The sequence below is a fragment of the Haliotis rufescens genome, unplaced genomic scaffold (genome assembly GCF_023055435.1).
Source record: "Haliotis rufescens isolate VD_foot unplaced genomic scaffold, xgHalRufe1.0.p SCAF_17, whole genome shotgun sequence".
NCBI classification, from domain to species: domain Eukaryota; kingdom Metazoa; phylum Mollusca; class Gastropoda; order Lepetellida; family Haliotidae; genus Haliotis; species Haliotis rufescens.
In genome coordinates, this window is record NW_025963857.1 from 6,104,811 (window position 1) to 6,131,035 (window position 26,225).

Genomic DNA, 26,225 nt, shown 5'->3' on the forward strand with positions numbered 1-26,225 from the left:
AATAAGAAACTAACATTATATTCCGGTCTGCTTTGAAAAACATTTGCAAAGGCAGACACAACCAATGGTGCATGATATTGATTTGACAAGAGATATGTCTATATTACAGTGACTAGTAGTATCGATTAAGATTGAAAGACGCGTTGAAGCCATTTCATGCATATTCACATACACTAATGCAGGGTTTCCAAGGATACACCTGACAAAGACAAATAAGAGTTGGATGATATAACTTAAACACAGAGGAAAGTTTATTTGTGAGGACGATGGCTAATGTGCTGGCGTGTTTCCTGGCTGCTTCTCTGCTCAGTGCGACAGGTTTGCTTCTCTTTCATATTTCACACTTTTAGGAGTGTTTATTCCTGTGGTAAACATTCAGTATAGTTTCAGTTCATGTTTATTAATAGTGTGAAGATAAAGATAAAACAATTATTTTATCATCCTATTTAATTTCATTTGGATATATAACAATAACATTGCAAATGAAATAATGTGTTACCTTTCTTGTTTGGATGCAACTTGAGGTGGTGATGTAGCCATTTGATCAGAGTGTTATCAGATTCTCAAGACAATTTTGTACGATTTGTCCCAGGTTAGATTGTGTAAACTAATTCGAATTAATGACAGTTTAAAGGAGGTATTTGTAAATCCACCAAAGCGTACAACATCAAACATCAAACCTACCGCAGTTCAGCGTTTGGAATCGTACAATGGACTATTTTGGTAGAGATTGCTTATGATAATGGAAATGGTTTTGTTGCTTTAATTTCAAACCTAGAAGGAATGTCAAGCTCTAAAGGTTTATAATACCAACATTGTTATACGTCACCACATTTTAATGATTATTTTTGAATGCCTAAAACCATATCCTTGCCAATATTATAATTCCTTACAAGCAACCATAATGTACCCATTGAGACGGGCCGACAGCAAGTTATGCCGAGGGAAGGATAGAGTCTGTAAATTATGCAACTTATGACCTGCTTGAGTTGAATTCCACTATCTCTTTACATGTGAAGATCATTGTATATCCCTCAAACAATATCTCCATATATAGAGTTGGGAAGGGCTGTTTAGTGGCCGAGACTCTTAATGACCTGAAATAAGACCTCTGCATTTTTTACATCTATTACACAGAATTAAACCTCAGATAATGAATCACCTGTAACTGTCAACTTGAATGTGCATTTATTTATTTTATTCATGATCGTACATTTATACTGGAAACATTGTTAATTAATTGGAAACCGTTAATTAGAATGAATGACCCTGTTGGATAAACATCGAAAGTACATTACAGATACAGAAATCTACAATACAAATACATGGAAAACCTTTTTCTTACAGTGGCATGTTTGCGCACGAGCCACAATGAGCTGATGATGCATATGTTTAATCCTTGCAGAAAAAGGGAAAAGTAAATTCTTAATTATAAATAGTTCAGCATTGACCAAGAAGCAATAAATAAGATTTGGTGATAATTCAGTTTTTAACCAAAATATCAAGCATTCCAACCCATCAGTGCCAATTGCATAGGTGCAAAACGGCTAAGCTGTCTGGAACTGGAACAGTTTTCGTGACAGCAACCTTCACTAAACCCGACACCACATGTGACTGCTAATTAACAAAATGGCGAAGTGCACTTGTTTTTCCACCAATACCCTCAATTGAAACATCAGTGTTTGCAGAAGACACTTCCCAGAATGACATCACACCCTCGAACAGCAAAGACTGGGTTGACCATGTATCCCGTAGAAAAGGAATGGGTCGTAATGTGGATTTATCAGCTTTAAGTGTCACAAAAGCACGGGGAATACGACACTCTGAAATCAAATGACCTGGCTTGTGACAATACCTACATCTTATATCTGACGACAAACCTGAATCCTGTTCCGGATCAATTGGCGTACCTGATTTCCTAGGGAATGAAATACGCGAATTTCTGGATTCGAACCTGTCTGAACTGAGAGTAGCTGACCTTCCCTGACCTTCCCTGACCTTACCTGACTAAGCCGACTGACCCTACCTGAAAATAAGCTGACCATTCCCAGGAGGGTGAGTGTACTGCCTAAAATTCCCCTTATGAGTCACCCGGATAACCATCTGCCAATGTTGGAACCTTGGTAAGTTGGAGCTATGAGGAGAGAAGACTTTTCGAGCCCTTTAATCATTTCCTGCCACAAACAATCACCACAGATAGACCTATAACAATTTCTACTGCCATATAACACAATGAATTAGCGTTTGGAAACAGAGTCACCATAAATACCCCCTGACAAATACCCTCAAGATTTGGAGGATATCATAAGTAGTTCATTCAGGAGGACAATGGCTAATGCACTAGTGTGTATAATCGTAGCTGCCCAGGTCAGTGTTGACAGATGTGGTTCTCTTTTATAGTTTGTATTTGTTGTCCCGTGGCAAATATCCATTACATGTTTCAGTTCTTATTTCGTTATTCTCAGAAAAAGGCGTACATAATGATAAGGATTAATTGATTACTTTACTTTTTCAAAGAGGGTCATGTGACTCTTGCTCAGATGTTTGAACAGGGTTATAGCATTCAAGACCATATTTATGCTTTCAAAAGGCTTTATCGTAGACATGTTGATGGCATTTCCTAAATCGAATGTGCGAAGCAATTCCCCGTTTTGACTATAAGTTGGTTCAGATGAACATTTGACTTGCCTTTGCATGTGTTTGCGATGGGTGCCACCGGTTGGACATGATCGGCTTATCATTTCGCGAACATCTGCTATCATAACGAGTTGATAGTGATTCATAAACACATTAGCAGGAATGTCTTATGATTGAGAAAAGGTTTTGTCGCTTTTATTATCACTGTATTTGATTTAATTTCCTTGAAAATTAACATAACACTGCAAGTGAAGTAATGTCTTCATTTGTTGTGGCGGTGGGGTAGCCTTTTGGTCGGGGCCTTGTTTTGTCAAATAGTTTCTACAATTGTCTGAAAATAGATTGTCACAAAACTGCCATTCATCCTTCTTTAGAATGTAAAAAGCAATTATCGATAATGGTACATCATTCGGACCATCCGAGGTACTTGCAAACAATTCTATATGTAAAACGCCGTGGTTGTATCAAATATCGAACATATCGCAGTTCCATTTTCATGTTCACATACACCAATGCGTTAATGTCAAATAACAGGGTCACAATGGATACTCTCTGACAAATGCATTCAAGATTTGGATGATATTACAACACAGGGAAGTAATTCATTTAGGAGGACGATGGCTAAAACATTGATGTGTGTGTACTGGTAGCTACCGTGCTCAGTGCGACAGGTTAGGGTCCCTTTCATAAATTATGTTACATTTTTAGTATGTTTATGCCTGTATCAAACATCCAGGACATGTGTCAATGCATATTCAGTTTTTCAGAAGGCGTACGTGAGGGTTGAACGATTACTTTACCACTTTAGTTTTTCAAAGAGTTTCACAGGTCTAATGCTCATAGAGTTTTTGTTGTATTAACGCAAGCAACAGACTGATGTCTAGACATTAGAGTTAAACAAAGGCTAAATGTGTATTTTAACAAACACGTTCTCTCGGTCAAGGTTTGGAACTGTCGAACCTTGCACTGAATAGACCTACCGAACAGAGCTCGGTAGAAAGTGAATCGACATCAGATCTGGCTGTTGACGGCAACAAGAACACCGACCACAGCGCCGGAAGTTGTGCCCACACGGTGAATGAGCCGGAGCCGTCGCTAGACTGGTGGCAGGTAGATCTCCAGAAGATCTTTACTGTCCTCACTGTCTCCGTCACCAACAGGGGGGACTGTTGCCGTAAGTAAAATAAACAATTATATCCATCTTCTTGAGAATGGAACTTGAACTGAAAACGGTTATACAGTGAAGCATCATTAACAAATTTGTAAACAATTACAGTTTTCAAAAGCTATTATGCCTCTACAAGTCATAAACGTTTTGGAACATATATTAGTGTAAAAGAGTCATTTACAAAACTTTACACTTAGAGCATTGGGAGATAAAACAGTAGCAGATTTTACAAGCTAATAAGAAACATTTTTCAATTTGTTCATGAAAATAATGCGGGGGTAAGTCTGCATTCGGCGTCAGGCTTTCTAATAAACCGTTTGATGATCAAAATTAATGTAGTTATTTTTTGCAGAAGTTGATGGCATAGGTCTCTTTAAAAAGTGTTTCAAATAACATTATTCTGATAAAAATGCACATTGATTACTGTCAGTTGGACTGAAAAGTGTATTGTTTCATATTCAATTTAGCAGCAATCGTATTGAATGAAACATGCACACATCTTCTCAACCTAATCAAACCAATAATGACGTATGTCTTTACTCTTTCCACCGTTGTGTCAAAGTTAAAGGACCTACCTAAATACTTCGAGTTATCCGATGTTCGACACAACTGGAAACGTTAAATAAAGATTGTACACGTAGAGACCAAGCTTTTACTTCGAGACAACCGTAACTTTGACATCAAAGTTCGACACAGCGATGTATGACTGAATATCATATCCGACATTCAAGGCATTCCAAGGTGAACAAATGTAATCCAAAAGTAATCCCACTCAGTCCAGTATAGACCAATGCAATTCAATGTTATCCAGTGCAATCCACATTTGGAAACATTATTTGAAAGCATAGCTTCCGTCTCTTTGACGTTTGAAATGAATGGTCCCTACTCATGTGTTCCTTCCATGTTTTCTCATTCTGTGAAGGTGGTTTTCACTATACAGCATTTGCCTCATGTTGAACAGGGTGTGAATCTTTGTCTGCAGGCAACATTATTATCATATGCTTTCTTCCACCTAGACGAAAGATTAACCAACTTCACTGTGGAGGTCCATACTTCTGACCCGATGACCAGCAGCATCACCGGCCTACAAGTCTGCTATTTGCATGAAGGCACGGTGGGCAGCGGTCTGACGGTAGACTTGACCTGCGCCGTCAACACCATTGGACGTTACGTCAGAATTGTCAAGTACAACTCCGGTTATAAGTCTTTAACCTTGTGTGAAGTGGTGGTGAAGGGAGCCCCAGTGCATAACACATGTGGAGGTAAATACAAATTATAAAACTCTTTCCATATTCTCTCTTAAAAACATAGTCGAATGTACAATTGCGACTATATCATCAGCATGTGTTCATAAATAACTATCAAATATTGGAGACACTAGATGTTCGCGATAAGGTGAGCGCATCCTCCCGAAAAATTTCGCCTGTCACAAACACATGCAAAGGCAATTGGTCACCTGGAAATAAAAACCGGGAACATATGGTCCATGTCTAAACAGGGAATTGCATCGGGTAACATACCAGTCACTGATGCATCAAATCTGGAAAATGATCCATATGTACCTGCCATAAGACCTTTTGTAAGCTTCACTAATTTACACCTCCATGTTTCAGTGTCGCCTGTCGTGTTCACTCATCACAGTACGGGAGCCAGGGAGCCTGACTACATCGTCGCCAGCCATGAAAACATCGGGAAGCTCGACTGTGCCATCATGTGTCTCAGAAAGGCTTTTTGCAACGCCTTCAACGCCATGTCTCCGTTTCTGGGCGTGGTCAGCTGCGAGCTGCTGGCCGTGGCCCTTGACCCCGTTGTCAATGCATCATGGGATGTATATAAGATCTTTGTGTAAACGTGATATAATAGGCGCCATAATCTGGAGCCTGTGGTCGTGTTCAGTGTGACGCAGTGAGATATTGAAGTTTGACGCAGGGGACAGCAGAAACTTGCTTCACCCGTTGTACTGAAGTATGGTCGAGTGAACACTTTGATCACTTGGCTAACCCACCAATAGTAGAGACCCCCATTTCTCCGATCGGAGTAACATCTTGTTCCTGAGGGGGCACGGGTGGCCCAGTCGTCTAAGGCGCCGCGATTCGCTGTGCAGAGTTGCGTCCCTTGGCCACGCCAGAAACCTATGATTGTGGGTTCGAATCCCGGTTCGCCCCATTTATGTTTCTAGGTTTGTCAGCACCATACCCGTGCTAGTGGGTTTCACCGAAGTGGTAAACGTTTAAGACCTGCATCACTTCGGGCTTTCCTCCCACATTAAGCTGACACGCCGTGATATAACTGGAATACTGTTAAAAGCGGCGTTTAACCCAACTCACTCACTCACTCTTGTTCCTGAAAGCATATAGCGAACAAGAGTGTACGTATTATCTGATTTGACACTTTGTACACTTGAAACGCACACTGAGGATGTCGACAGATGTGACTTAAAGTATCATGGATCCCCTGCTAATAGGTCCCTTGTGTTTTACCGGGTTTAGTATAGCACCATATGAACTGTAATTTCATGCGAGTCTATTGCCATAGAATATAATTTAAGGTATAGTGTCCATTTAAAGCTGGTTTATATATCATAACACAGTACATTATCTTCCACTGTGTATTTAATGTCACATATCACCTTTGTGAAATAAAACAGTAATTTAAAACGTATTATGGGCCATGTAGCCGTTACTACTTGTAAATATAAAGTTTCAAATGCAGGTCAGGACACGATCTAAGGTGCACGGTTGACAGACTCAATACTTGAATCCTCAACCTCTGGAAGTGAGTCGGCAATGGTATAAATGGTAAAATCAACATGTACTCATAACATGGTTTTGATAATAAGGATCAAGTAATCAAGGCTTATCGTCTGAGTTGTGCGTCACTGTTTAGTAGCCAGTCAATCATCTGTCTGCCCAAGCGCAACATATTCCAACTGCAAACAAATAATTATGAAAGTGATCACTTCACGAAGGCTGAGTGTGGTCTGATTAAGATACTTACCTTATATGGAAGTGCAGGTGAGTGCCAGATGTAACATCCGTAAGGTATATGAAGGTGACGTAATTACTTCAACAACAACAACAGTCCCAGGCAGTTCTTCACAGAATAGAGAATACCACTACATTGCCTTGGATAATATAAAATGGAAACAAATGTAAGTATTGTTTTCATTCTGGTGGTAACCTCATTATCTTACTTACCTGAAATTAAATGCTGAAATGAAAATATATAATGTGCAACAACTGTGCAATAAGCTTCTTTTTGTTACTCAGATTTAGTTCAAGTTTCTGCTGAACTAGAGTATATTATTCATAATAATATTTGTTCCGTTATTTTATCTATGTTACAGAAGGCTTCCTTCGGAACAGAGCTGTCGTGTTTCTTCCATGAAAGTACAACACCAGTCTCCGTGAAGTTGCGGACTTTCACTTTCGACCACGAAGAAGCCACATACATTCACGCCCTTCAACATCATCAACATCTTGAAACCAGAGAAATACTCGCAGGATGAGAGCGTCGGATCAGACGACAGTGACGCTCTCCGCATCGACCTGAATCATACAGCTGAAAACGAGAACACGAGACAACAAACAGATCACAACATAAAGTCACCAGATGACGACATCTCAAGGTCACCAGCTAAGTATAATTCAGGGTCAGCAGACATCTCAAGGTCATCAGTGCCATCTCCTCAAGTAACAACAGCTGACACTAGGTTGGGGTACTATCTCAACCAAGATCCACATCACGGGCCTACAGTTCCAGAAAATGCTACGTCACAGGGTATACCACAGTCATCATCGTCTTCAGCTAAGAGTGTGTACCCCATGTATCCCTATCCTATGTTCAAGCCTGCAATGGTCCCGTCTGTCTACCCTACAGTTTCCCCGTACCTTCCTCCAGCCAGACCTCAGCCACTCGGGGGACATCCAAATAGTTCCCAGGGTAAGTCATTTTTTCATGCTCTCAAATGGTAAGAATGTTGGAATCAAACTTCCTTACTTACTTACTTTGGAGATTTAACGTGCGCTTTCCGACTGATGCGTATTTCGCACACGGGCCCGGTCAGGCCATTTAATGTGTTTCCGAAAGGGGCGAAAGTGGTCTGTGCAACCCAAGAGGGAGGTTTTAGGGGTTGCTTATATAGAATTTGGGAATTTTGAGATTTGGAATAGATGCCGATGGGATTGGGGAGGAGAACTAAGGGAGCTGGGTATGGTGGATCTTTGTTTGTTTATGTGATTTTGATTTGGTAGGTTATTGTGTTTTTAGATGCGTTTTATTAGTTCCGTTTTTATTAAGAATACGCCTAAGGCCTTGAAGTTTTCTAGTTTATTTTGTGGGTTTAGTATTGCTTCTAGAGTTAGAGCCTTGTTTAGATTGAGGGTGGTTTGTAATGCGGTTCGATGTGTTAGGTAGGAATCAAAAGCTTATGCCACATTTTATATTTCGGAAGTAGTAGGTCATTAAAAACTAACTGAGAATTAAGAACTCCATTGTTCATATTGTCTGCTATGCCATTGAACCAAACAACCGGGGATTACTGAGAATATGAAAATGTTTTCAAACGTTGCTTGTGTTTCAGATGTCGCCACTCACGCTAGTCCAAACTGCTCTGGCAGAGTCAGTCCGGCAGGCTCCTCCAGTGATGAATCCAGGAACCTAATTCCGGCCACCTCTCCTCTGCCACCCTCAAACCCTGCAACAACGAAGAGGCCCAGGCCCGATGGTGGCCGAACCTGCTACACACGGAAACAGGTGCGCGCCATGGAACAGATTTTCTCGGAGAACAAGTATCCGGATTATGACGTCATTGAGAACATGTCCGCCGAGATTGGTATCTCCCACAAGAGAATCAAGGTAAGCGTTAGATTTCAACGGTGCGTTACAAACTACAATTAATGCCCAACATAAAATATAGTTACATAATATGTGTTTACTTCTGCGTCCGACTAACTTGATTGTATCTATATTGCAGGTTTGGTTCCAGAACAAACGAGCTCGCAGTAAAAATAGAGGCCCTGACCCGCTTTCCCCCCTCTCTCCACACATGGTCGCCATGATGACGTCTTCCCGCGGAATTAACAACATGATGGTCCAGTTTCCGGTCTTGACGCCCACCATGGTGTCTCCGTTCCCAGGATTCCCCTCACCGACGATGCTCCTACGCGCTGTGTATTGAACCATGTGTATAAACCTTTGCCATCACAAGTGCTTCAAATATTTGTTAATGTTGTACATCTACCGAACTGTCTGATGCCATGTACAAACATACAAAAATATTTGCTATGTGTAATAAATACTTTATGATTTTGTCTCTTTGTATTTGTGTCTTGAATAGTTGCCCGATGCTTGCCCACCCAACTCTTCCGCTTAACCTGCAAAAGACGGAAAACCAAATCCTTGTTTATATGTAGTATGTCAAATCGATCTTCTCAATGTTTATAGATATATGTATAATACTACGAATAATACAACAATTATTGGTAGTGTAAATATATCGAGGCATTGCTACTGAACAGACATCCGTGGATATATGAACAGCACATGTCGCTATGCTCGTGTGTGTGTGCTACAGAGGTACTCAGTCGATAAAAAGTGGACACTGTCACTCAGAAGGTGTATGAAGGGAGTCTTACTCTGTGACAATATAGATTCTTATTAATACATTTTTTATTGTCATATTCTATAGTTCAAATGTTGATTATTTTTTCAATGATCATCAACTTTCCCTTGCACAATATTCCAACAGATCCAGGAATAATGCACATTTCGCAACGTTTGAGGCACAATCGAGCATTCTCTTTCTTCAAAGACTTCGACTCTTGCTCAAAAGTTGTTCGATCGAGATCACAACATTCAAGGCATCAGAAGCTGTTCCACGAACGATATCAGATCGATATACTTAAGTCGAAGTTAAACTTCTTGGCCAATGTCCCTTGCTTTACTAATCCGATGAAAAATTCCCATTCAGATCAGCAAGGACGTTAGCACAATGTGTGCCCATGGGGATGCCAACATATTGCCTCAATGTTTTATCTCCTGGATTTGTCATGTGCATATTAAGGGGCGGTGTGGTAGTCTAGTGGTTGAAGCGCCGAAGACCCAGGTTCGATTCCCCAAGTGAATACAACGTGTGAAACACATTTTCTGGTGATCCCGGGTTTTCGTGATATTCGCTATGGATTTGAACTCGTATACCCTTCCATGTTTTTACCCATGTCTACTCCCGATGTTTTGTCAAGAAAGATTACCTCTACAATTGGATTAAAACATATTTACATGATTAGTTGAGCAATTTATTTAAATTGAGAAAAGGTACAAGATATACTTGCGCTTTTTTAAACAGTTAATATGACAAATGTCAACTTCGAGATAAAGGTACAACATTCTACAGTAAAGTCAAAGTTGGGACCGAGTCCAAGGTTCGAGATCGTATTTTGTCTCGAATTCGAGATAAGCGGGCAAATTTATAATGTGAAGCAGTCAGGACAGGAAAATCGGCTCGAGATGTCGGTATATTCGATTATGACGGAGTTCGAGATAACGAGCTCGGCCGTATTTCCAATACGACGTTTCAGAATAGAACAGCAGTTTATTACATGACGGCTGGCAAATGTGTACGGGAGTTATTTGTTACAATCTTCAATCAAATGTTAAAAAAAATTACTTTTCTTTTGGACATATGTCTTATGGCATTTACGTGATTGTTGGAGTTGTAACATATTTGGTCTTTTTTAATAGTGTTTTGGAATGTACATTTTCGTGTGCTCATTGAAATATTTACTTTTAAAATATGGTGGAACTCATCTTCAATATCATAACTATCACACAATTTGCATAAACGTTCATTCAACGGAGTTTTATTTCATCTTTCTTGTTTCTACTGGAGGCGGTGACGGGATATCCTTAAGAATGGTATTTTTTAAGGATCAGGGGAAAGGAATCTTCACAAAGAGGGGTTCTACCAAGATCACGATAGATCATTAATAAAGGTGTGCTTTTCTTTGCCGGTAATACTTTTCTGAGAAACTGCACATGAACATTTTTAATTAGTTTACCATGATCATAGCTCCATAATTCACATCCATATAGTAGTATTGGTTTTACCATGGTGTCAGAGAGATAGAGTTGGCATTTTGAAGAGACATTTTTGAACGTGCCTTACGTATGATAAACTAGTTTGCTTTGCTGCTTGGTCACGCGTTTAAATAGATTTAGAAAATGTATTATTGCTTTGGAAATGAATACCAAGATATTTATATTCATCCACAAAATCCAAACAATTTTCATTCAAAATGATAATAAGAACCTTTGTTTTATTCCTGTTTACAGTTGGTTTCAACAATTTACAATAGGTTTCAGAGCAATGAAGTGCTTTTTGTAGGTATTTTCGTGTTAGCGCTAACAGAGCTGTGTCGTCGGCATACAGAAATACAATAACAACTAGAGCAATATCTACACAACAATCATGTGCAGTTGAATCGAGCTGCAACAATGTACAATCATGTTGCGTAAAATATGATTCTCTATCATTCAAATATATGTACAAGAAAAAATGAATTGGCTATAAATTTGCCTCTTGTCTAACTCCAACATTACACTCAAATAACTGATTTTAAACAATTCACAGACACATACGATTTGATACCATCATACATTAATCTAATAATACAAAAAACATTTTCCACTAATCAACTGAGCTAATTATGTACACCAAAGACCATACACTACCAAAAGCCTTTTTTTAAATCTATAAAACAGAAGAACATTTTCCTATTTCGTAATTAGAACAACTTGATTAAGCTATGGAGTATGAATATATCATCAATGGCAGAATATTCATATCTAAATCCTGTTTGTGCTTCTGAAAGAATGTTTGCATTTTCCAAGAAAGTATTTATTCTAGTCCCTAGAATGCCAGTGAATTATTCAGTAAGACAGCTCATAAGACTAACAGGACGATAATTAATAATTAGCCACTGGTCAGGAAAAGACCTGTATTTAGAATTGTATTAAAATGTTTAACGTACACACATATCATAACCTCAGAGCTATTAATACTATATTCGTTTACATTAGGACCATCAGGAGTCATTCTCACCATTACTGGGGGCACGGGTGGCCCAGTCGTCTAAGGCGCCGCGATTCGCTGTGCAGAGTTGCGTCCCTTGGCCACGCCAGAAACCTATGATTGTGGGTTCGAATCCCGGTTCGCCCTGATTATGTTTCTAGGTTTGTCAGCACCATACCCGTGCTCGTGGGTTTCACCGAAGTGGTAAACGTCTGAGACCTGCATCACTTCGGGCTTTCCTCCCACATTAAGCTGACACGCCGTGATATAACTGGAATACTGTTAAAAGCGGCGTAAAACCCAACTCACTCACTATCACTATTATTCTGAATTTTAAAATAGTCATAGAATGTTTCCAAGTGAGGTAAGTGCGACTCGTTTCTACTTTTACGTAATATTTCCCCAAACGATTGTTTATCATTTAATCTACCTGAAGGTATATATTAGTTTGTAAGGTATTTCTGTGTCTATAAAATTTAAATGAATTTATCTTATAAGATGTACTTCCATTTAATAAACATTGCTTATTTTCACACGTTTTATTCCTATGGAAAGTAGTTTTGGGTAGAAGATACTTCCCATTGCTTGATGAGCCACACATTGTGGCGTCGCTTCACATTGGGGTAAGGGTTTACATTTTAAACCAAAGGAAGCCAACAAAAACATTGTTAACATTATCAACAATATCTGATAAACATTCTTGTTAACATGAGAAAACTGATATTCAGTTTATCAAGTATTTTATTCACATCATAACTTGTGATAGCGCCTTGAAATTGACATGCTCTTCTACTCACTCAGCGACGGTAGTAGCATGAAGACTTCGTGCGCTTGTCAACAGCAGGCGTTGATGTACAGACAATATCATCCCGACGAGTGTTTGTGTTTAGATATAAAGCAAGATGATCATCTGATAGAATCGGTTTAAAGGCTTGTACATACACATCATTTTAATTCATATTGAAGTGAACATGCAGTTACTATAACATAGTCGATAAAGCTAACAACTTTACAAATTCTTCCTACACATTTATCTTCTCCTAATCTTACATTGATGATGAACAAGTTATTTCTTTTACTTAATTCTAAAAATATATATCCAGATAATTAACTCCTCATCTACAGAAATACTTTGTATACACTGCAACAACCAGGGATCTACTGTTATCGAAGATGAAACAAACTTTCTCATTGATTGTGATTCAACTAAGATCTTAGACATCATTTCAATGAAACTGCTGCAGATATCAATAATGAATGTGATCTTTCTATTCTGTCTTGTTTATATAAACTTGTACAGCTAAGCACTGATATCAGACAGCCGCTACTGAACCCTGAATGATACGGCAGAATGATACGACTTCTTTTTTTTAAATATTTTCATTTTACAGGTGCTTCCTTACTAAGTCTAATTAATGAAGAGCAGATAATTCAATACATATCTTTTAATATAGGGTTACTTTTTAATTAACGTATGCTGCTTTAGGCTGAGCACTTGCTTGTCTTATTGCTTTGCATACTACTATGTACATGCACATTTTTGAAAACATATTTTTGTTTCATAAATGAAATCCGGATTGGTAAACAAGCAAAACATTGCTTCTATAAATACCCATCCAGGAAAAACAGATTACAGTTGGTAACAAATTTTAACATGTTCATATTGAATATATATGTATAATACATTAAGTTAATCTGTAATCGTAAACTAGAGCTAGTGGTGTTCGAGATAAAGGAATGCAGTATCTTAATTTTAATATTTAATCCAAAATGTATTCAGAATATTATAACTACCACTCGAATCTTTTATTTTTGACAATAGAGCCGTAGACTGATTTAAAATGTTTTATGTTGATTGCTTCACTTAATAAAGAGCTGCCATATAAAACTGATTTCGGGATATATCCACGAATGTACAAATATATATTATTTCTAATATTTGCATAATTTCGTAACTTTATTTAAACATGTTCCTGTTGGATGTTCATGTACAGTACATAAATATAATCTGTAACTTTAGCCAGTGGTGTCCGAGCTGAAGGAATGAAGTATCTCAATTTCAATATTTAATCCAAATGTATTCCGCTAATTTTACTACAACTTGATTCTTTTCTTTTGACAATAGAATCGTGGGGCGAAGTGTGATTTTATCGAAAAAAGGTTTTACCATTCATAACCACTTTCTGAGCTCTATTATTTACGTAAGTTTCAAACCAACTTAGTAACTTTCCGCAGTATTGTTTAAACAGAATGAAGGTCTTGGTGACAATCAATGATCACTATTGTGACACGAGAAGGACTATAGATGGTCCTTGACAACAAGGATCAAACAATTAGTTAACTGTCTGAGTTGAGCGTCAATGCTGAGTAGCCAATCAGTCATCTCCTGTCCAAGCGCAAAACATGCAAAACTGAAAACAATGGAATAATGAAAGTGATCACTTCAAGAAGGCTAAGTGTGGTCTGATTGAGGCTGATTGACGCTTACCTTGATTGGGAATTGCAGGTGAGTGCCAGATGTCACACCTGTGAGGTATATAAAGGTGACGTGTCGGGTAATTACTTCATCAGCTACAGTTCCAGGCAGTTCTGCACAGAGAAAAGAGTACCATTACATCGCCTTTGATAATATAAAATGGAAAGAAACGTAAGTACCAGTTTTATTCTAGCTGTAACATCATTGCCTTTTAGCTATTTGTTTGTTACCCGAAATCCTGAAATGAAGACGGTCCTCATGTCTGACATTTATGCACGTACTGTGCAATAGTTTTCCTTCACAAGAAGCTAAATTTGGATTCGTGTCCAAATTGCTTACATTATGTACTGGATCTTATTAGTCTGCGATAATCGTTATTCTGTCATTATTATGTTATTTTTGTTACAGAACGCTTCCTTCGGAACTGCACTGTCATGTTTCTTCCCCGAAGGCGCATCACCACTCTCCATGAAGTTGCGGACTTCTACACCTTCGACCACAAAGAAACCGCGGACATTCACGCCCTTCAACATCATCGACATCTTGAAACCAGTGAAATACTCGCAGGACGAGAGCGTCGGATCAGACGACAGTGACAGTGATGCTCTCCACATCGACCTGGATCATACAAATGATGAAGAACAGAACCTTGTACACAACGACAAATTGAAATCACCAGCAGACGACACAATGTCACCAGCAGACGACGCCACAAGGTCACCAGCAGACGACGCCACAAGGTCACCAGCAGACGACGCCACAAGGTCACCAGCAGACGACGCCACAAGGTCACCAGCAGACGACGCCACAAGGTCACCAGCAGACGACGCCACAAGGTCACCATATGACACAAGGTCGACAGGTGACCACAGAGACACTATGCCCGATGAAACTCCAGTACAAGGCTTGTCACCTGCTGATATTGGAAATGGACCTTGCCCCAACCTGACTCCTTACCGGGAGCCCCCGAACCCAGGGAACACCGCACATCAGGGACTCTCACTACCCCAGTCAGTAAACAACGTGTACCCTATGTACCCTGTGTCCATGTCCGGTGTGTTCCCGTCTGCTTATCCCACATACATTCCTCCAGCCACACCACAGCCACAAGAGGCACATCTCAATAGTTTCCAGGGTAAGTCATTTCAAAACCTTTTGTCGAACGCATGTGTCTCTGAAACCAGCTCAGATGATCCGTTTTGATTTCGAGTTATGTTATGTTTAATTTAACTGATTTATGCGTTGCAGACCCTGAGATTGTCGTCCCCCGAGCCAGTCCAAAAGGCACCGGTAAGGTCAGTCCGGCACACAGAAACTCCTCCGGTGGTGAATCCATCAACGCAAGTCCACCCACCTCCCCTCTGCCATCCTCAAGTCCCGCAACAACGAAGAGGGTCAGGCCCTCTGGTGGTCGAACATGCTACACACAGAAACAGGTGCGCGCCATGGAACAGGTTTTCTCGGAGAACAAGTATCCGGATTATGACGTCATTGAGCACATGTCTGCTGAGATTGGAATTTCCCACAAGAGAATCAAGGTAAGCTTTAAATTTAAACGATGCGTTACAAACTACAAGTTCAGGATGAATTGTTCCTCATATCTGTCGGAAGATTATATTTACGTCACTGTCAACGATTATCAAGTGAGGTCATTCTGTAAACAGCCCATACAAAATAGTGATTGATATCATGAGTAACCTTTTCTCTGATGTCTGTGGAGATTCGCTATTCGATAGGTAAGAGGCGACTTACGGGATCGGGTTGTCATGGCCTCTGACTTGCATCAGTTGATGCATGTCATTGTATCCCAATTGCGTAGATCGATGCTCATAACGTCATCACTCATCACTAGATTATTTACAGACCGCTGTCATATAGCTGGACTATTGCTGCGTACGGTGTTAAACAACAAACACGTAAGCTAGTTGATAGTGCTTATGATAGTCGCAATCATACAATGGACTCTGCTGTTAGCAGAGAACTCTAAAGATTATGGAATGGATTTTGTCGCTTTTGATATTTTCTTCCCTGCGTCAATGGGCCTATCTATCCAATCCATGTCATCTTTCGACATAAGATGACTGTAAGTGGTACAAAACCCCTTGTCGAATGGTGGAGTTACTGTACAGGAAACGCTTTATTTGTTTGCGTATGGTTAACAAGATTGTTGCATCTGTTTTGCAGGTTTGGTTCCAGAATAAGCGGGCTCGCAGAAAAAGTAGAGCTCCTGAGACGCATTCCCCTCACTCTCCACACGTGGCCGCCATGATGACGTCTTCTCTCGGAATCAACTACATGTCACCCATGATGCTCCAGTTTCCGGTCCCCGCCATGATGTCTCCGTTCCCAGGGTTTCCCTTCCCACCAATGTTCCCACCTACCGTGTGTTGAACAATGTATATAAACTTAACATCAGAAGTGCTTCAAATATTTGTATATACCGTGCCTATACTACACTGCTGAAATATGTATAACTTATATGTGTAATAAATACTCAAAATGATGATATTTGAATGTCCTAATGTTTGTTGACCGCCTCGTGGTCCAGTGGTAGATCGTCCGCCTGGCGTCCGCAAGAAACGTCGCCCCAAGTAATATTGCATGAAACGTTTCTATCATTACCTTGTCCGGAAAAATGAAATTTGATGACAGTAAAATCGACTGACCAAAGGCATAACGGCCATGGTAACCCGATGCACGTGAGTTCCGTGCGAATTGAAATGCGTTCCCCCATTTCTTGCCCTATAAAAATCCACCCAGATCGGATAACATTCATTCGTTATTGAATTGCTACCACATGCCAAGGAATCAGCGACACCAAGCCCTTGGACGATTGCAAGCTGGACACACCGCCCGGCATGTAACCAATGCATTTCAAGTCCACGTAAGGCTCCAGCAACGGTACCAGACCACCAACACTACAGATGACCGACCATGTAGTGGAAGACCAAGGGTCACCCCCCGACGTCAGGATCCTCAGATTGTGCGACAGCATCTTCAAGATCGCTTTGTTACTGCTGCGGATACTTATCCACAGACCATGGGGACACACCACCGGCACATTAGTGTGGACACCGTGCGTCGACGATTGACGAGCAGACAGCTCCACTGTCACAGGCCACACAGCGGACCCATTCTGACACCACGTCATCGCCGGGGCCGTCTTCAGTGGGCAACACAGCACCATCATTGGCACCACCGGTAGTGGAGAAGAGTCCTCTTCTCAGACGAGAGCCGTTACTGTATCTCAACAGCAGATGGCAGAGAGGGGGTCTGGCGACGCCATGGGAAACGTTATTCGAATGCTTGTGTTGTTGAGAGAGACTCGTGTGGTGGTCCGAGCATCATGGTGTGGGTTGGAATTCGTCTTGCACAGAGCGCCGGCCTTGTGGTGTTCCAGAACATCGGTCCAGGGAGAGGCAATGGTGTCACAGCAGCTCGGTCCATTGATCAAGTCACACGCTATACCTCATTTGGCACATCGCCGCAATCGCCAGTTTCAGCATGATAACGCCCGTGCCCACACTGCGAGAGTAACAAGAGACTTCATCCAGCAGAATGGCATCAGAACCATGCAGTGACCTGCCCTCAGTCCCGATTTAAATCCCATTGAGTCCCTGAGGGACGAGATTCAAAGACCGCTGAATGACCCCCGACCAAGGCCGACAACTGCAGCTGAACTGCGTCAGGCGTTCCTCAGAGTGTGAGCTCAAATGCCTATGGCCTTCATCAACCGCCTCATCAATTCCATGTATCGACGTTGCACGGCAGTCATCAATGCACATGGCGGACACAAGAGATACTGACTTGTGATGCCATTTTCTCAGAGACTAGTGTTGGCGTTTCACTTCAAGAACATTTGACACTTTCATTTCAACCTTGTCAAGTTTCATCTTTTTAACATGTCTCAAAGTATGGTTACATTGTTTGGACAAATAATGTTTCTCACATATCTGTCCATGGTGACGTTTCTTTTGTAGTTCAGTATACCTTAAGCCACTGATCAGGAAAACACCTGTATCTAGAATTGTATTAAAACGTTTAACGTACACTGGCATCATAGCCTCAGAGCTACTAATATTATATTCATTTACATCAGGACCACAGGATTTGTCATTTTTAGTCAAGTAACGGCGTTTGGATTTCTGAAGGTGTACATTCTCTATCTCAAACATAACATCTGGTCAGTGTTCATGATCAAGAACATCAATAAGCGAGGAGTCAGTATAACCATTATTCTGAATTTTGAAAAATTCGAAGCATGTTTCCAAGGGAGGTTAGTGCGACTCGTTACTACTTTTACGTAATATTTTGCAAAAAGGTTTTTTCTATCATTTAATGTATCTGATGATATATTTCAGTTTATAAAGTATTTCTATGTCGATAATAAAATGTAAGGAAAGTTCCTTTATAAGACTACGTCCATTTAATCTATTAAATGCGTATTTTCACCTTTTATTCCCGTGGAAAGTAGTTTGGGATTGACGATACTTTCCTCCACTAACTTTACATTGCTTGTCGAAGCATAGTTTGTGGCGTCGCTTCACATTGGTGTAAGGGTTTACATTTTAAACCAAAGGAAGCTAGAAAGATATTGTTAACATATCAACAATATGTGATAAACATTCTTGTTAACATTAGATAAACAAACATTTAGTTTATCAAGTATTGTATTCACATCATAATTGGTGATAGCGCCATGAAATTGACAATATGCCATGCTTTTCTGCTCACCCAGCGACGGTAGTAGCATGACGATTCCGTGCGTTTGTCAATAGCAGGCGTTGATTTACAGACAATATCGTCCTGACGAGTGTCTGTGTGTAGATGTATAGCACGATGATCATCGGATAGAATCCGGTTAAAGGCCCGTACATACACATTACTTTAATACATATTGAAGTAAAGTTCCCTTATAAGACTACTTGCATTTAATAGACGTTGTGTATTTTCACGTTTTATTCCCGTGGAAAGTAGTTTGGGATTGAAGATACTTTCCTCCACTAACTTCACATTGCTTGTCGAACCATATTTTGTGGCCACTCGTCACCACTCGCCCCTTTCCGTGACCTGCAAGAAGATTCGCTATTCGGCTTGTCCCGGAATAACAAAAGTTGGCCCAAATGATTTTGTGGCGTCCGCTTCACATGGGGGTAAGGGTTTACATTTTTAACCAAAGGAAACATGTGCAGCACTAACAAAAACAGTGTTGACATTATCAACAATATCTTATAAACATTTCTTGTTAACGTTAATAAACAAATATTCAGTTTATCAAGCATTGTATTCACATCATCAAGACATGCTTTTCTTCTGTCCTTGACGGTAGTCGCATGAAGTGTCCGTGCGCTTGATTGATTGATTGAGCAGGCGTTGATTGACAGACAATATCGTCCTGAGGAGTATTTATCTGAGAGAATGGAATCAAAGTCTTGAACATAAACACTACTTACATATTGAAGTGTACCTGCTGTCGATTAGGCTAACACCTTTACAAGTTCTTCCTAGATATTTATCTTCTCCAATTCTTCCTTTAATGATGAACAAGTTATTGGTTTTACTTAATTCTAAAAAATATATCCCTGATAATTAAGTATTCCATCTACAAAGCAGACTTTGTATATACTGTTACAACCACGGATCTACTGTTATCGAAGATGAAACAAACTTCCTCATTGATTGTGATTCCTTCTAAGATCTTAGATTTCATGTGTATGGAACTGCTGCAGATATCAATAATCAAAGTTATGTTTTTCTTCTCGCCTGGTTTATATAAACATGTACCATTACACACAGACAGTGGCTTCTGGTAGCAACCTATAGCAGAATGATACGACACACTTTTCTATAATCAAATATTTTCATTTTACAGGTGCTTATTTAGCAAGTCTAAAAATGTTTTAATATTGACTTACCTTTTAATGAACGTTTACTGTTTTAAGTGCCTCATACGTTCTTTTGGCTGAACACTTGCTGGTCTTGTTGTTTTGCATACTTCTATGTACATACACATTTTTTAAACATATTTTTATTTCATGAATTAAATCCGGATTGGCAAACAAGTAAACCATTGCTTCTATAAATACCCATCCAGGAAAAACAGATTACAGTTGGTAACAAATTTATACATGTTCATGTTGAATATATATGTACAATACATAAAGTTAATCTATAATCGTAAGCTAGAGCTAGTGGTGTCCGAGATAAAGGAATGCAGTATCTTAATTTTAATATTTAATCCAAAATGTATTCAGATTATTATAACAACCGCTCGAATCTTTTATTTTTGACAATAGAGCCGTAGACTAATTTAAAATGTTTTATGTTGATTGTTTCACAAGAGCTGCCGTATAAAACTGATTTGGGGATATATCCACCAATGTACAAATATATTATTTCTAATATTTGCATTATTTCGGCATGTAAATAGAAAATGTGAAGCATCTTTTCAAATGATTTCCACATTTGCAGTCGGATCTGTCTGATACACATTGATTAAATCTATATGCGTTTAATTCGCTGCAGCCGAGTCTGAGGCGATAATGCATAATTTGCCTGTATCTAGATCCGAAGTTTAAGTCAATGTATTGTAGTGTCAGGGTCATTGATTAAAGTGCTAAGTTCTCTTAATGAGCAAACATGAATAAAGTCCGCGGGCAGAGCGTTCCACAGTTGCATCGTACAAGAAAGAAATGAGTTTGTATACCTTTGGGTCCTACAGTTGTCTGTTCATGAGAACCATCCTTAAGATTAGGATTATTATTGTCTGAGGTTTTAGCCGGAACAAGTTCACTGAGATATTCAGGTGCAATACCGGTATTCATTTTAGTTTTATTTTGAATTTGGAACGGTATCTTCTTTCTTTTAGATATCTGAAACTTGTTTCATTATCAAGTTTATTGTGACAAATAGTTCTAATGGATCGACCATCTGATATTCTGGGGCGGTGTGAGGTGTGAATTTGTCGAAAAAATAAACTGAACTTCTGAAAAAATATTATTATGCTTCAGATTGTTGAAGAAATATATGCCTTCTGGTTTTGTAGCTATAGCTGAAAAATATCTAATTTCGATACACAATGCCAGACCCCCCCCCCCCCCCCCCCCCCCCCCCCAAAAATAGATGTTTTTTACCGATATTTTAAATTCCTTAAGCAGTTGATCATGGGACTATACTGTTTGACAATATCTTGAATGGGAATATCGTTCATATATATTTAGTCGTATTACGGGGATCGTCTTCACGGGTGATGTCATCTTTTCGGTCCTATCGGTATTGAATTCTATTTCCATATGTTGGCCCATCTTGGAATTTTAACCAAATCATTATTAATACAAGTGACAACTGCAAATGGATAATATATGGTGAAATATATTGATATATCGTCAGCAAAAAGGCGTATTTTATTCTCTATCTCTTCACCAATAACATTAATATAAACGATAAACAACAGTGGTCCAAGCACATATCCCTGAGCTACACAAACTTTACAGATATTAATTCTGAGGTAAACCCATTATTAACCACTTTCTGAGCTCTATTGTTTACGTAAATGTCAAACCAACTTAGTAAATTGCCGCAGTTTTGTTCAAACATAATGAACCAATGATCAGTATTGTGACAAGAGAACTAGTATTATTAATTGTTCTTTACAATCAGGATAATAAAATCAGTTAACTGTCTGAGTTGCGCGTCAATGTTGAGTAGCTAATCAGTCATCTTACTGTCCAAGCGCAACACATGGAAACTGAAAACAATGGAATAATGAAAGTGATCACTTCAAGAAGTCTAAGTGTGGTCTGATTGAGGCTGATTGACGCTTACCTTGATTGGGAAGTGCAGGTGAGTGCCAGATGTCACACCTGTGAGGTATATAAAGGTGACGTGTCCGATAATAACTTCATCAGCTACAGTTCCAGGTAGATCTGCACAGAGAAGAGAGTACCATTACATCGCCTTTGATAATATAAAATGGAAAGAAACGTAAGTACCAGTTTTATTCTAGCTGTAACATCGTTACTTATTATTCATTTGTTAGTTACCCAAAATGCTGAAACGAAGACATTCCTCATGTCTAACATAAATGCAAGTACTATGCAACAGGTTTCTTTTACCAGAAGCTAAATATGCATTTTTGTCCAAAACCCACATTTTGTTCAATTTTATACACCACTAGATCTTATTCTATAATCGTTATTCCGTCATGGTATACATGCTGTCTTTTTCACAGGCTTCCTTCGGAACTGCACTGTCCTCTTTCTTCCTCGAAGACGCATCACCAGTCTCCATGAACCTACGGACTTCTACATCTTCGACCTCGACGAAGCCGCGGACACTCACGCCCTTCAGCATCATCGACATCTTGAAACCAGAGAAATCCTCGCCGGATGAGAGCATCGGTTCAGACGAAAGTGACAGTGATGCTCTCCACATCGACCTAGACCATACAGCCGATGAAGAACAGTGCCTTGTACAAAACTACAACATAAAATCACCAGCAGACGACGCTACAAGGTCACTAGCAGACAACACCACAAGGTCACCAGCAGACGACGCCACAAGGTCACCAGCAGACGACGCCACAAGGTCACCAGCAGACGACACCACAAGGTCACCAGCAGACGACACCACAAGGTCACCAGCAGACGACACCACAAGGTCACCAGCAGACGACGCCACAAGGTCACCAGCAGAAGACTACACTAGGTCACCATCAGACAACGACACTAGGTCAAAGGGTGACCACAGAGACACTATTCTCGATGAAACTCCACTACAAGGCTTGTCACCTGCTGATGTTGAAAATGGACCTTGTCCCAACCTGACACCATACGCGGAGCCCCCGAACCCAGGGAACATCGCACATCAGGGACTCTCACTACCCCAGTCAGTAAACAACGTGCACCCGATCTACCCAGTGTCAATGTCCGGTGTGTTCCCGTCTTGTTATCCCACATACATTCCTCCAGCCACACCACAGCCACAAGAGACACATCTCAATAGTTTCCAGGGTAAGTCATTTCAAAGATTTTTTTTAAATTTGTCGAACGCATATACCTCTGAAACTAGCCCAGATGTGTCGTTGATTCCTGTTATGTTATGTTTTATATAAATGATTCTTGTGTTGCAGACCCCGAGATTGTCGTCCCTCGTGCCAGTCCAAGAGGCACCGGGAGGGTCAGTCCGGCACAAAGCCACTCCTCCGGTAGTGAATCCATCAACGCAAGTCCAGCCTCTTCCCCCCTTCCATCCTCAAGCCCCGCAACAACGAAGAGGCCCAGACCCACGAGTGGCCGAACCTGCTTCACACAGAAACAGGTGCGCGCCATGGAACTGGTTTTCTCGGAGAACAAGTATCCGGATTATGACGTCATTGAGCACATGTCTGCTGAGATTGGAATTCCCCACAAGAGAATCAAGGTACGCTTTAAATTTAAACGATTCGTTACAAACTACAAGGCCAGGTTGCATCGTTTCTCATATTTACGCCACCGCCAATAAAAATCAAGTAACGTCAAATTAGTTAAACAGACTATAACTAGTGATTGATATCATTAGACACTTCCCACGTTGTACGGTTACACCTAGTGAGATGGCTCTTTGTGATCGGGATCGGGTGGTCAGACTCGATGACTTCGTTGATGCGATTGCGTAAATGCTCATGATGGCTATCACTAGATTGTCTGGTCCAGACTCGATTATTTACAGACCGCCGCCAGGAAACTGGAATGTTGCTGAGTGCGGCGTTAAACAACAAAACAGATCAAAATTTCAGTAGTGCTTATGATATAGTCGCAATCATATTATTATTGGACTCTGCTTTTAGCAGAGAGCTCTAAAGATTATGGAAATGATTATTATGTATATTTTATTCTCCGACACCCCCCTTGTCGAATGGTGGTGCTGCCGTACAGAAAACGCTATATTTGTTTGCGAAGGGCTAACAAGATTGTTGCATCTGCATTGCAGGTTTGGTTCCAGAATAAGCGATCTCGCAGAAAAAGTAGAGCTCCTGAGACGCATTCCCCTAACTCTCCACACGTGGCCGCCATGATGACGTCTTCTCCCGGAATCAACTACATGTCTCCCATGATGCCCCAGTTCCAGTTTCCGGTCCCCGCCATGATGTCTCCGTTCCCAGGGTTTCCCTACCCACCAATGTTCCCACCTACCGTGTGTTGAACAATGTATATAAACTTTAACATCAGAAGTGCTTCAAATATTTGTATATACCGTGCCTATACCACACTGCTGAAATATGTATAACTTATATATGTAATAAATACTCAAAATGATATTTGAATGCCCTTGTGTTTGTTGTGACATGGCATCAGCTGAAACGGTTGCCCTTGCTCTTGCACAGGCCATATTTTCCACATTTACCGAGAGTTCACATAACACACCGTGGCTTATGCCCCTTGCAATATGACGTCATTGGTGCCAATTGATGAAGGAATGAAGACCCCGCTGACTTGCTGTTTCGAACGAAGCGCTTCATGGTACATTTGCTCATGTGAGGCACTGTCTTCATCAGGTGATGAAAGTCAACCCTTATAGTGACAGATACACAAATCATAACAAAACAATCAATTAAACATCACACCTTATCTAAAGCGAACTATTATTTAAGGCGAACTATATCAACGCGGAAATTTTTGACGTCGTGACGTCAAGTCTAATTGTCATATACATGCATCAATTTCAAACTCATTATCGGAATTGAATTTCAAAAGTGTATTCAATTATTGCTTATCATCAAATATCAAAACAAATGAGTTGGTCCCTTAAGTTTCAGTTCCGGTTGTGACACGCCACTTCATATAATGACTTGTGCTCATATGTTTCAGCTCCGGTTGTGACGCGTCACTTCATATATGCATAGCATGGCTTTCTCAGAATCGAGCCCACATGACCACGGACAGTTGCAATGTGTTAACCCATGTCCAGGCACCTTGGTCGTCTAGGTAGTCCAGTTGTAGAAGGACATGCCTACATTCAGTCAAAGTTACCCTTACTTTAAAAACTATATGGAGTTAAAGTAGCCCCGAGTTTAAACCATAATATTGAAAAAATTATTCTGTCTGGAAAAATAATCTGCTTCGTCTATGTGCTGCGTCTCAACTGGATATGAATCATAAAATATCAGTTTATACTAGTGGGAAGTGTCGCGTCACAACTGGGGCTGATAAGGTAGAGGCCAACTCATGATATGAAGTTGTTCGTCACAACTGCAGCTACATCACTAGAGACCAACTCATATTTTCATATGTGAAGGTGCGTCACAACTGGGCTGAAACATTGGAGACCAACCCATTATATGAGGTGGTGCTCACAACTGGGCTGAAGCATTAGAGACTAACTAGTATGAAGTGGAGCATCACAAGTGGACCTGAAACATTAGAGATCAAATCATTACATGAAGTGGTGCATCACAACGAGCTGAAACATTGGAGACCAACCCATTATATGAGGTGGTGCTCACAACTGGGCTGAAGCATTAGAGACTAACTAGTATGAAGTGGAGCATCACAAGTGGACCTGAAACATTAGAGATCAAATCATTACATGAAGTGGTGCATCACAACGAGCTGAAACATTGGAGACCAACTTATATGAAGTGGTGCATCACAACTGGAGCTGAAACATTGGAAACCAACCCATTATATGAGGTGGTGCTCACAACTGGGCTGAAGCATTAGAGACTAACTAGTATGAAGTGGAGCATCACAAGTGGACCTGAAACATTAGAGACCAACTAATATGAAGTGGAGCATCACAACTGGAGCTGAAACATTAGAGACCAACTTATTATATGAAGTGGCGCGTCACAACCGGAGCTGAAACATAAGAGACCAACTCATTATACCAGGAAG

At 40.2% G+C, this 26,225-nt stretch overlaps 1 protein-coding gene across 1 annotated transcript; it reads left to right on the forward strand.

The window, feature by feature from the left end:
• Positions 1-266: 266 nt before the first annotated feature.
• On the forward strand, positions 267-24,534 carry LOC124124261 (zinc finger homeobox protein 4-like). Its single transcript, XM_048397321.1, has 12 exons — positions 267-318; positions 3,581-3,811; positions 4,822-5,067; positions 5,419-5,650; positions 7,218-7,747; positions 8,388-8,662; positions 14,761-15,487; positions 15,601-15,890; positions 16,537-16,734; positions 22,583-23,363; positions 23,483-23,772; positions 24,322-24,534. Exons 1-12 carry the CDS (start codon positions 267-269, stop codon positions 24,532-24,534), a joined length of 4,065 nt encoding a protein of 1,354 aa, XP_048253278.1.
• The last annotated feature ends 1,691 nt before the right edge of the window (positions 24,535-26,225 follow it).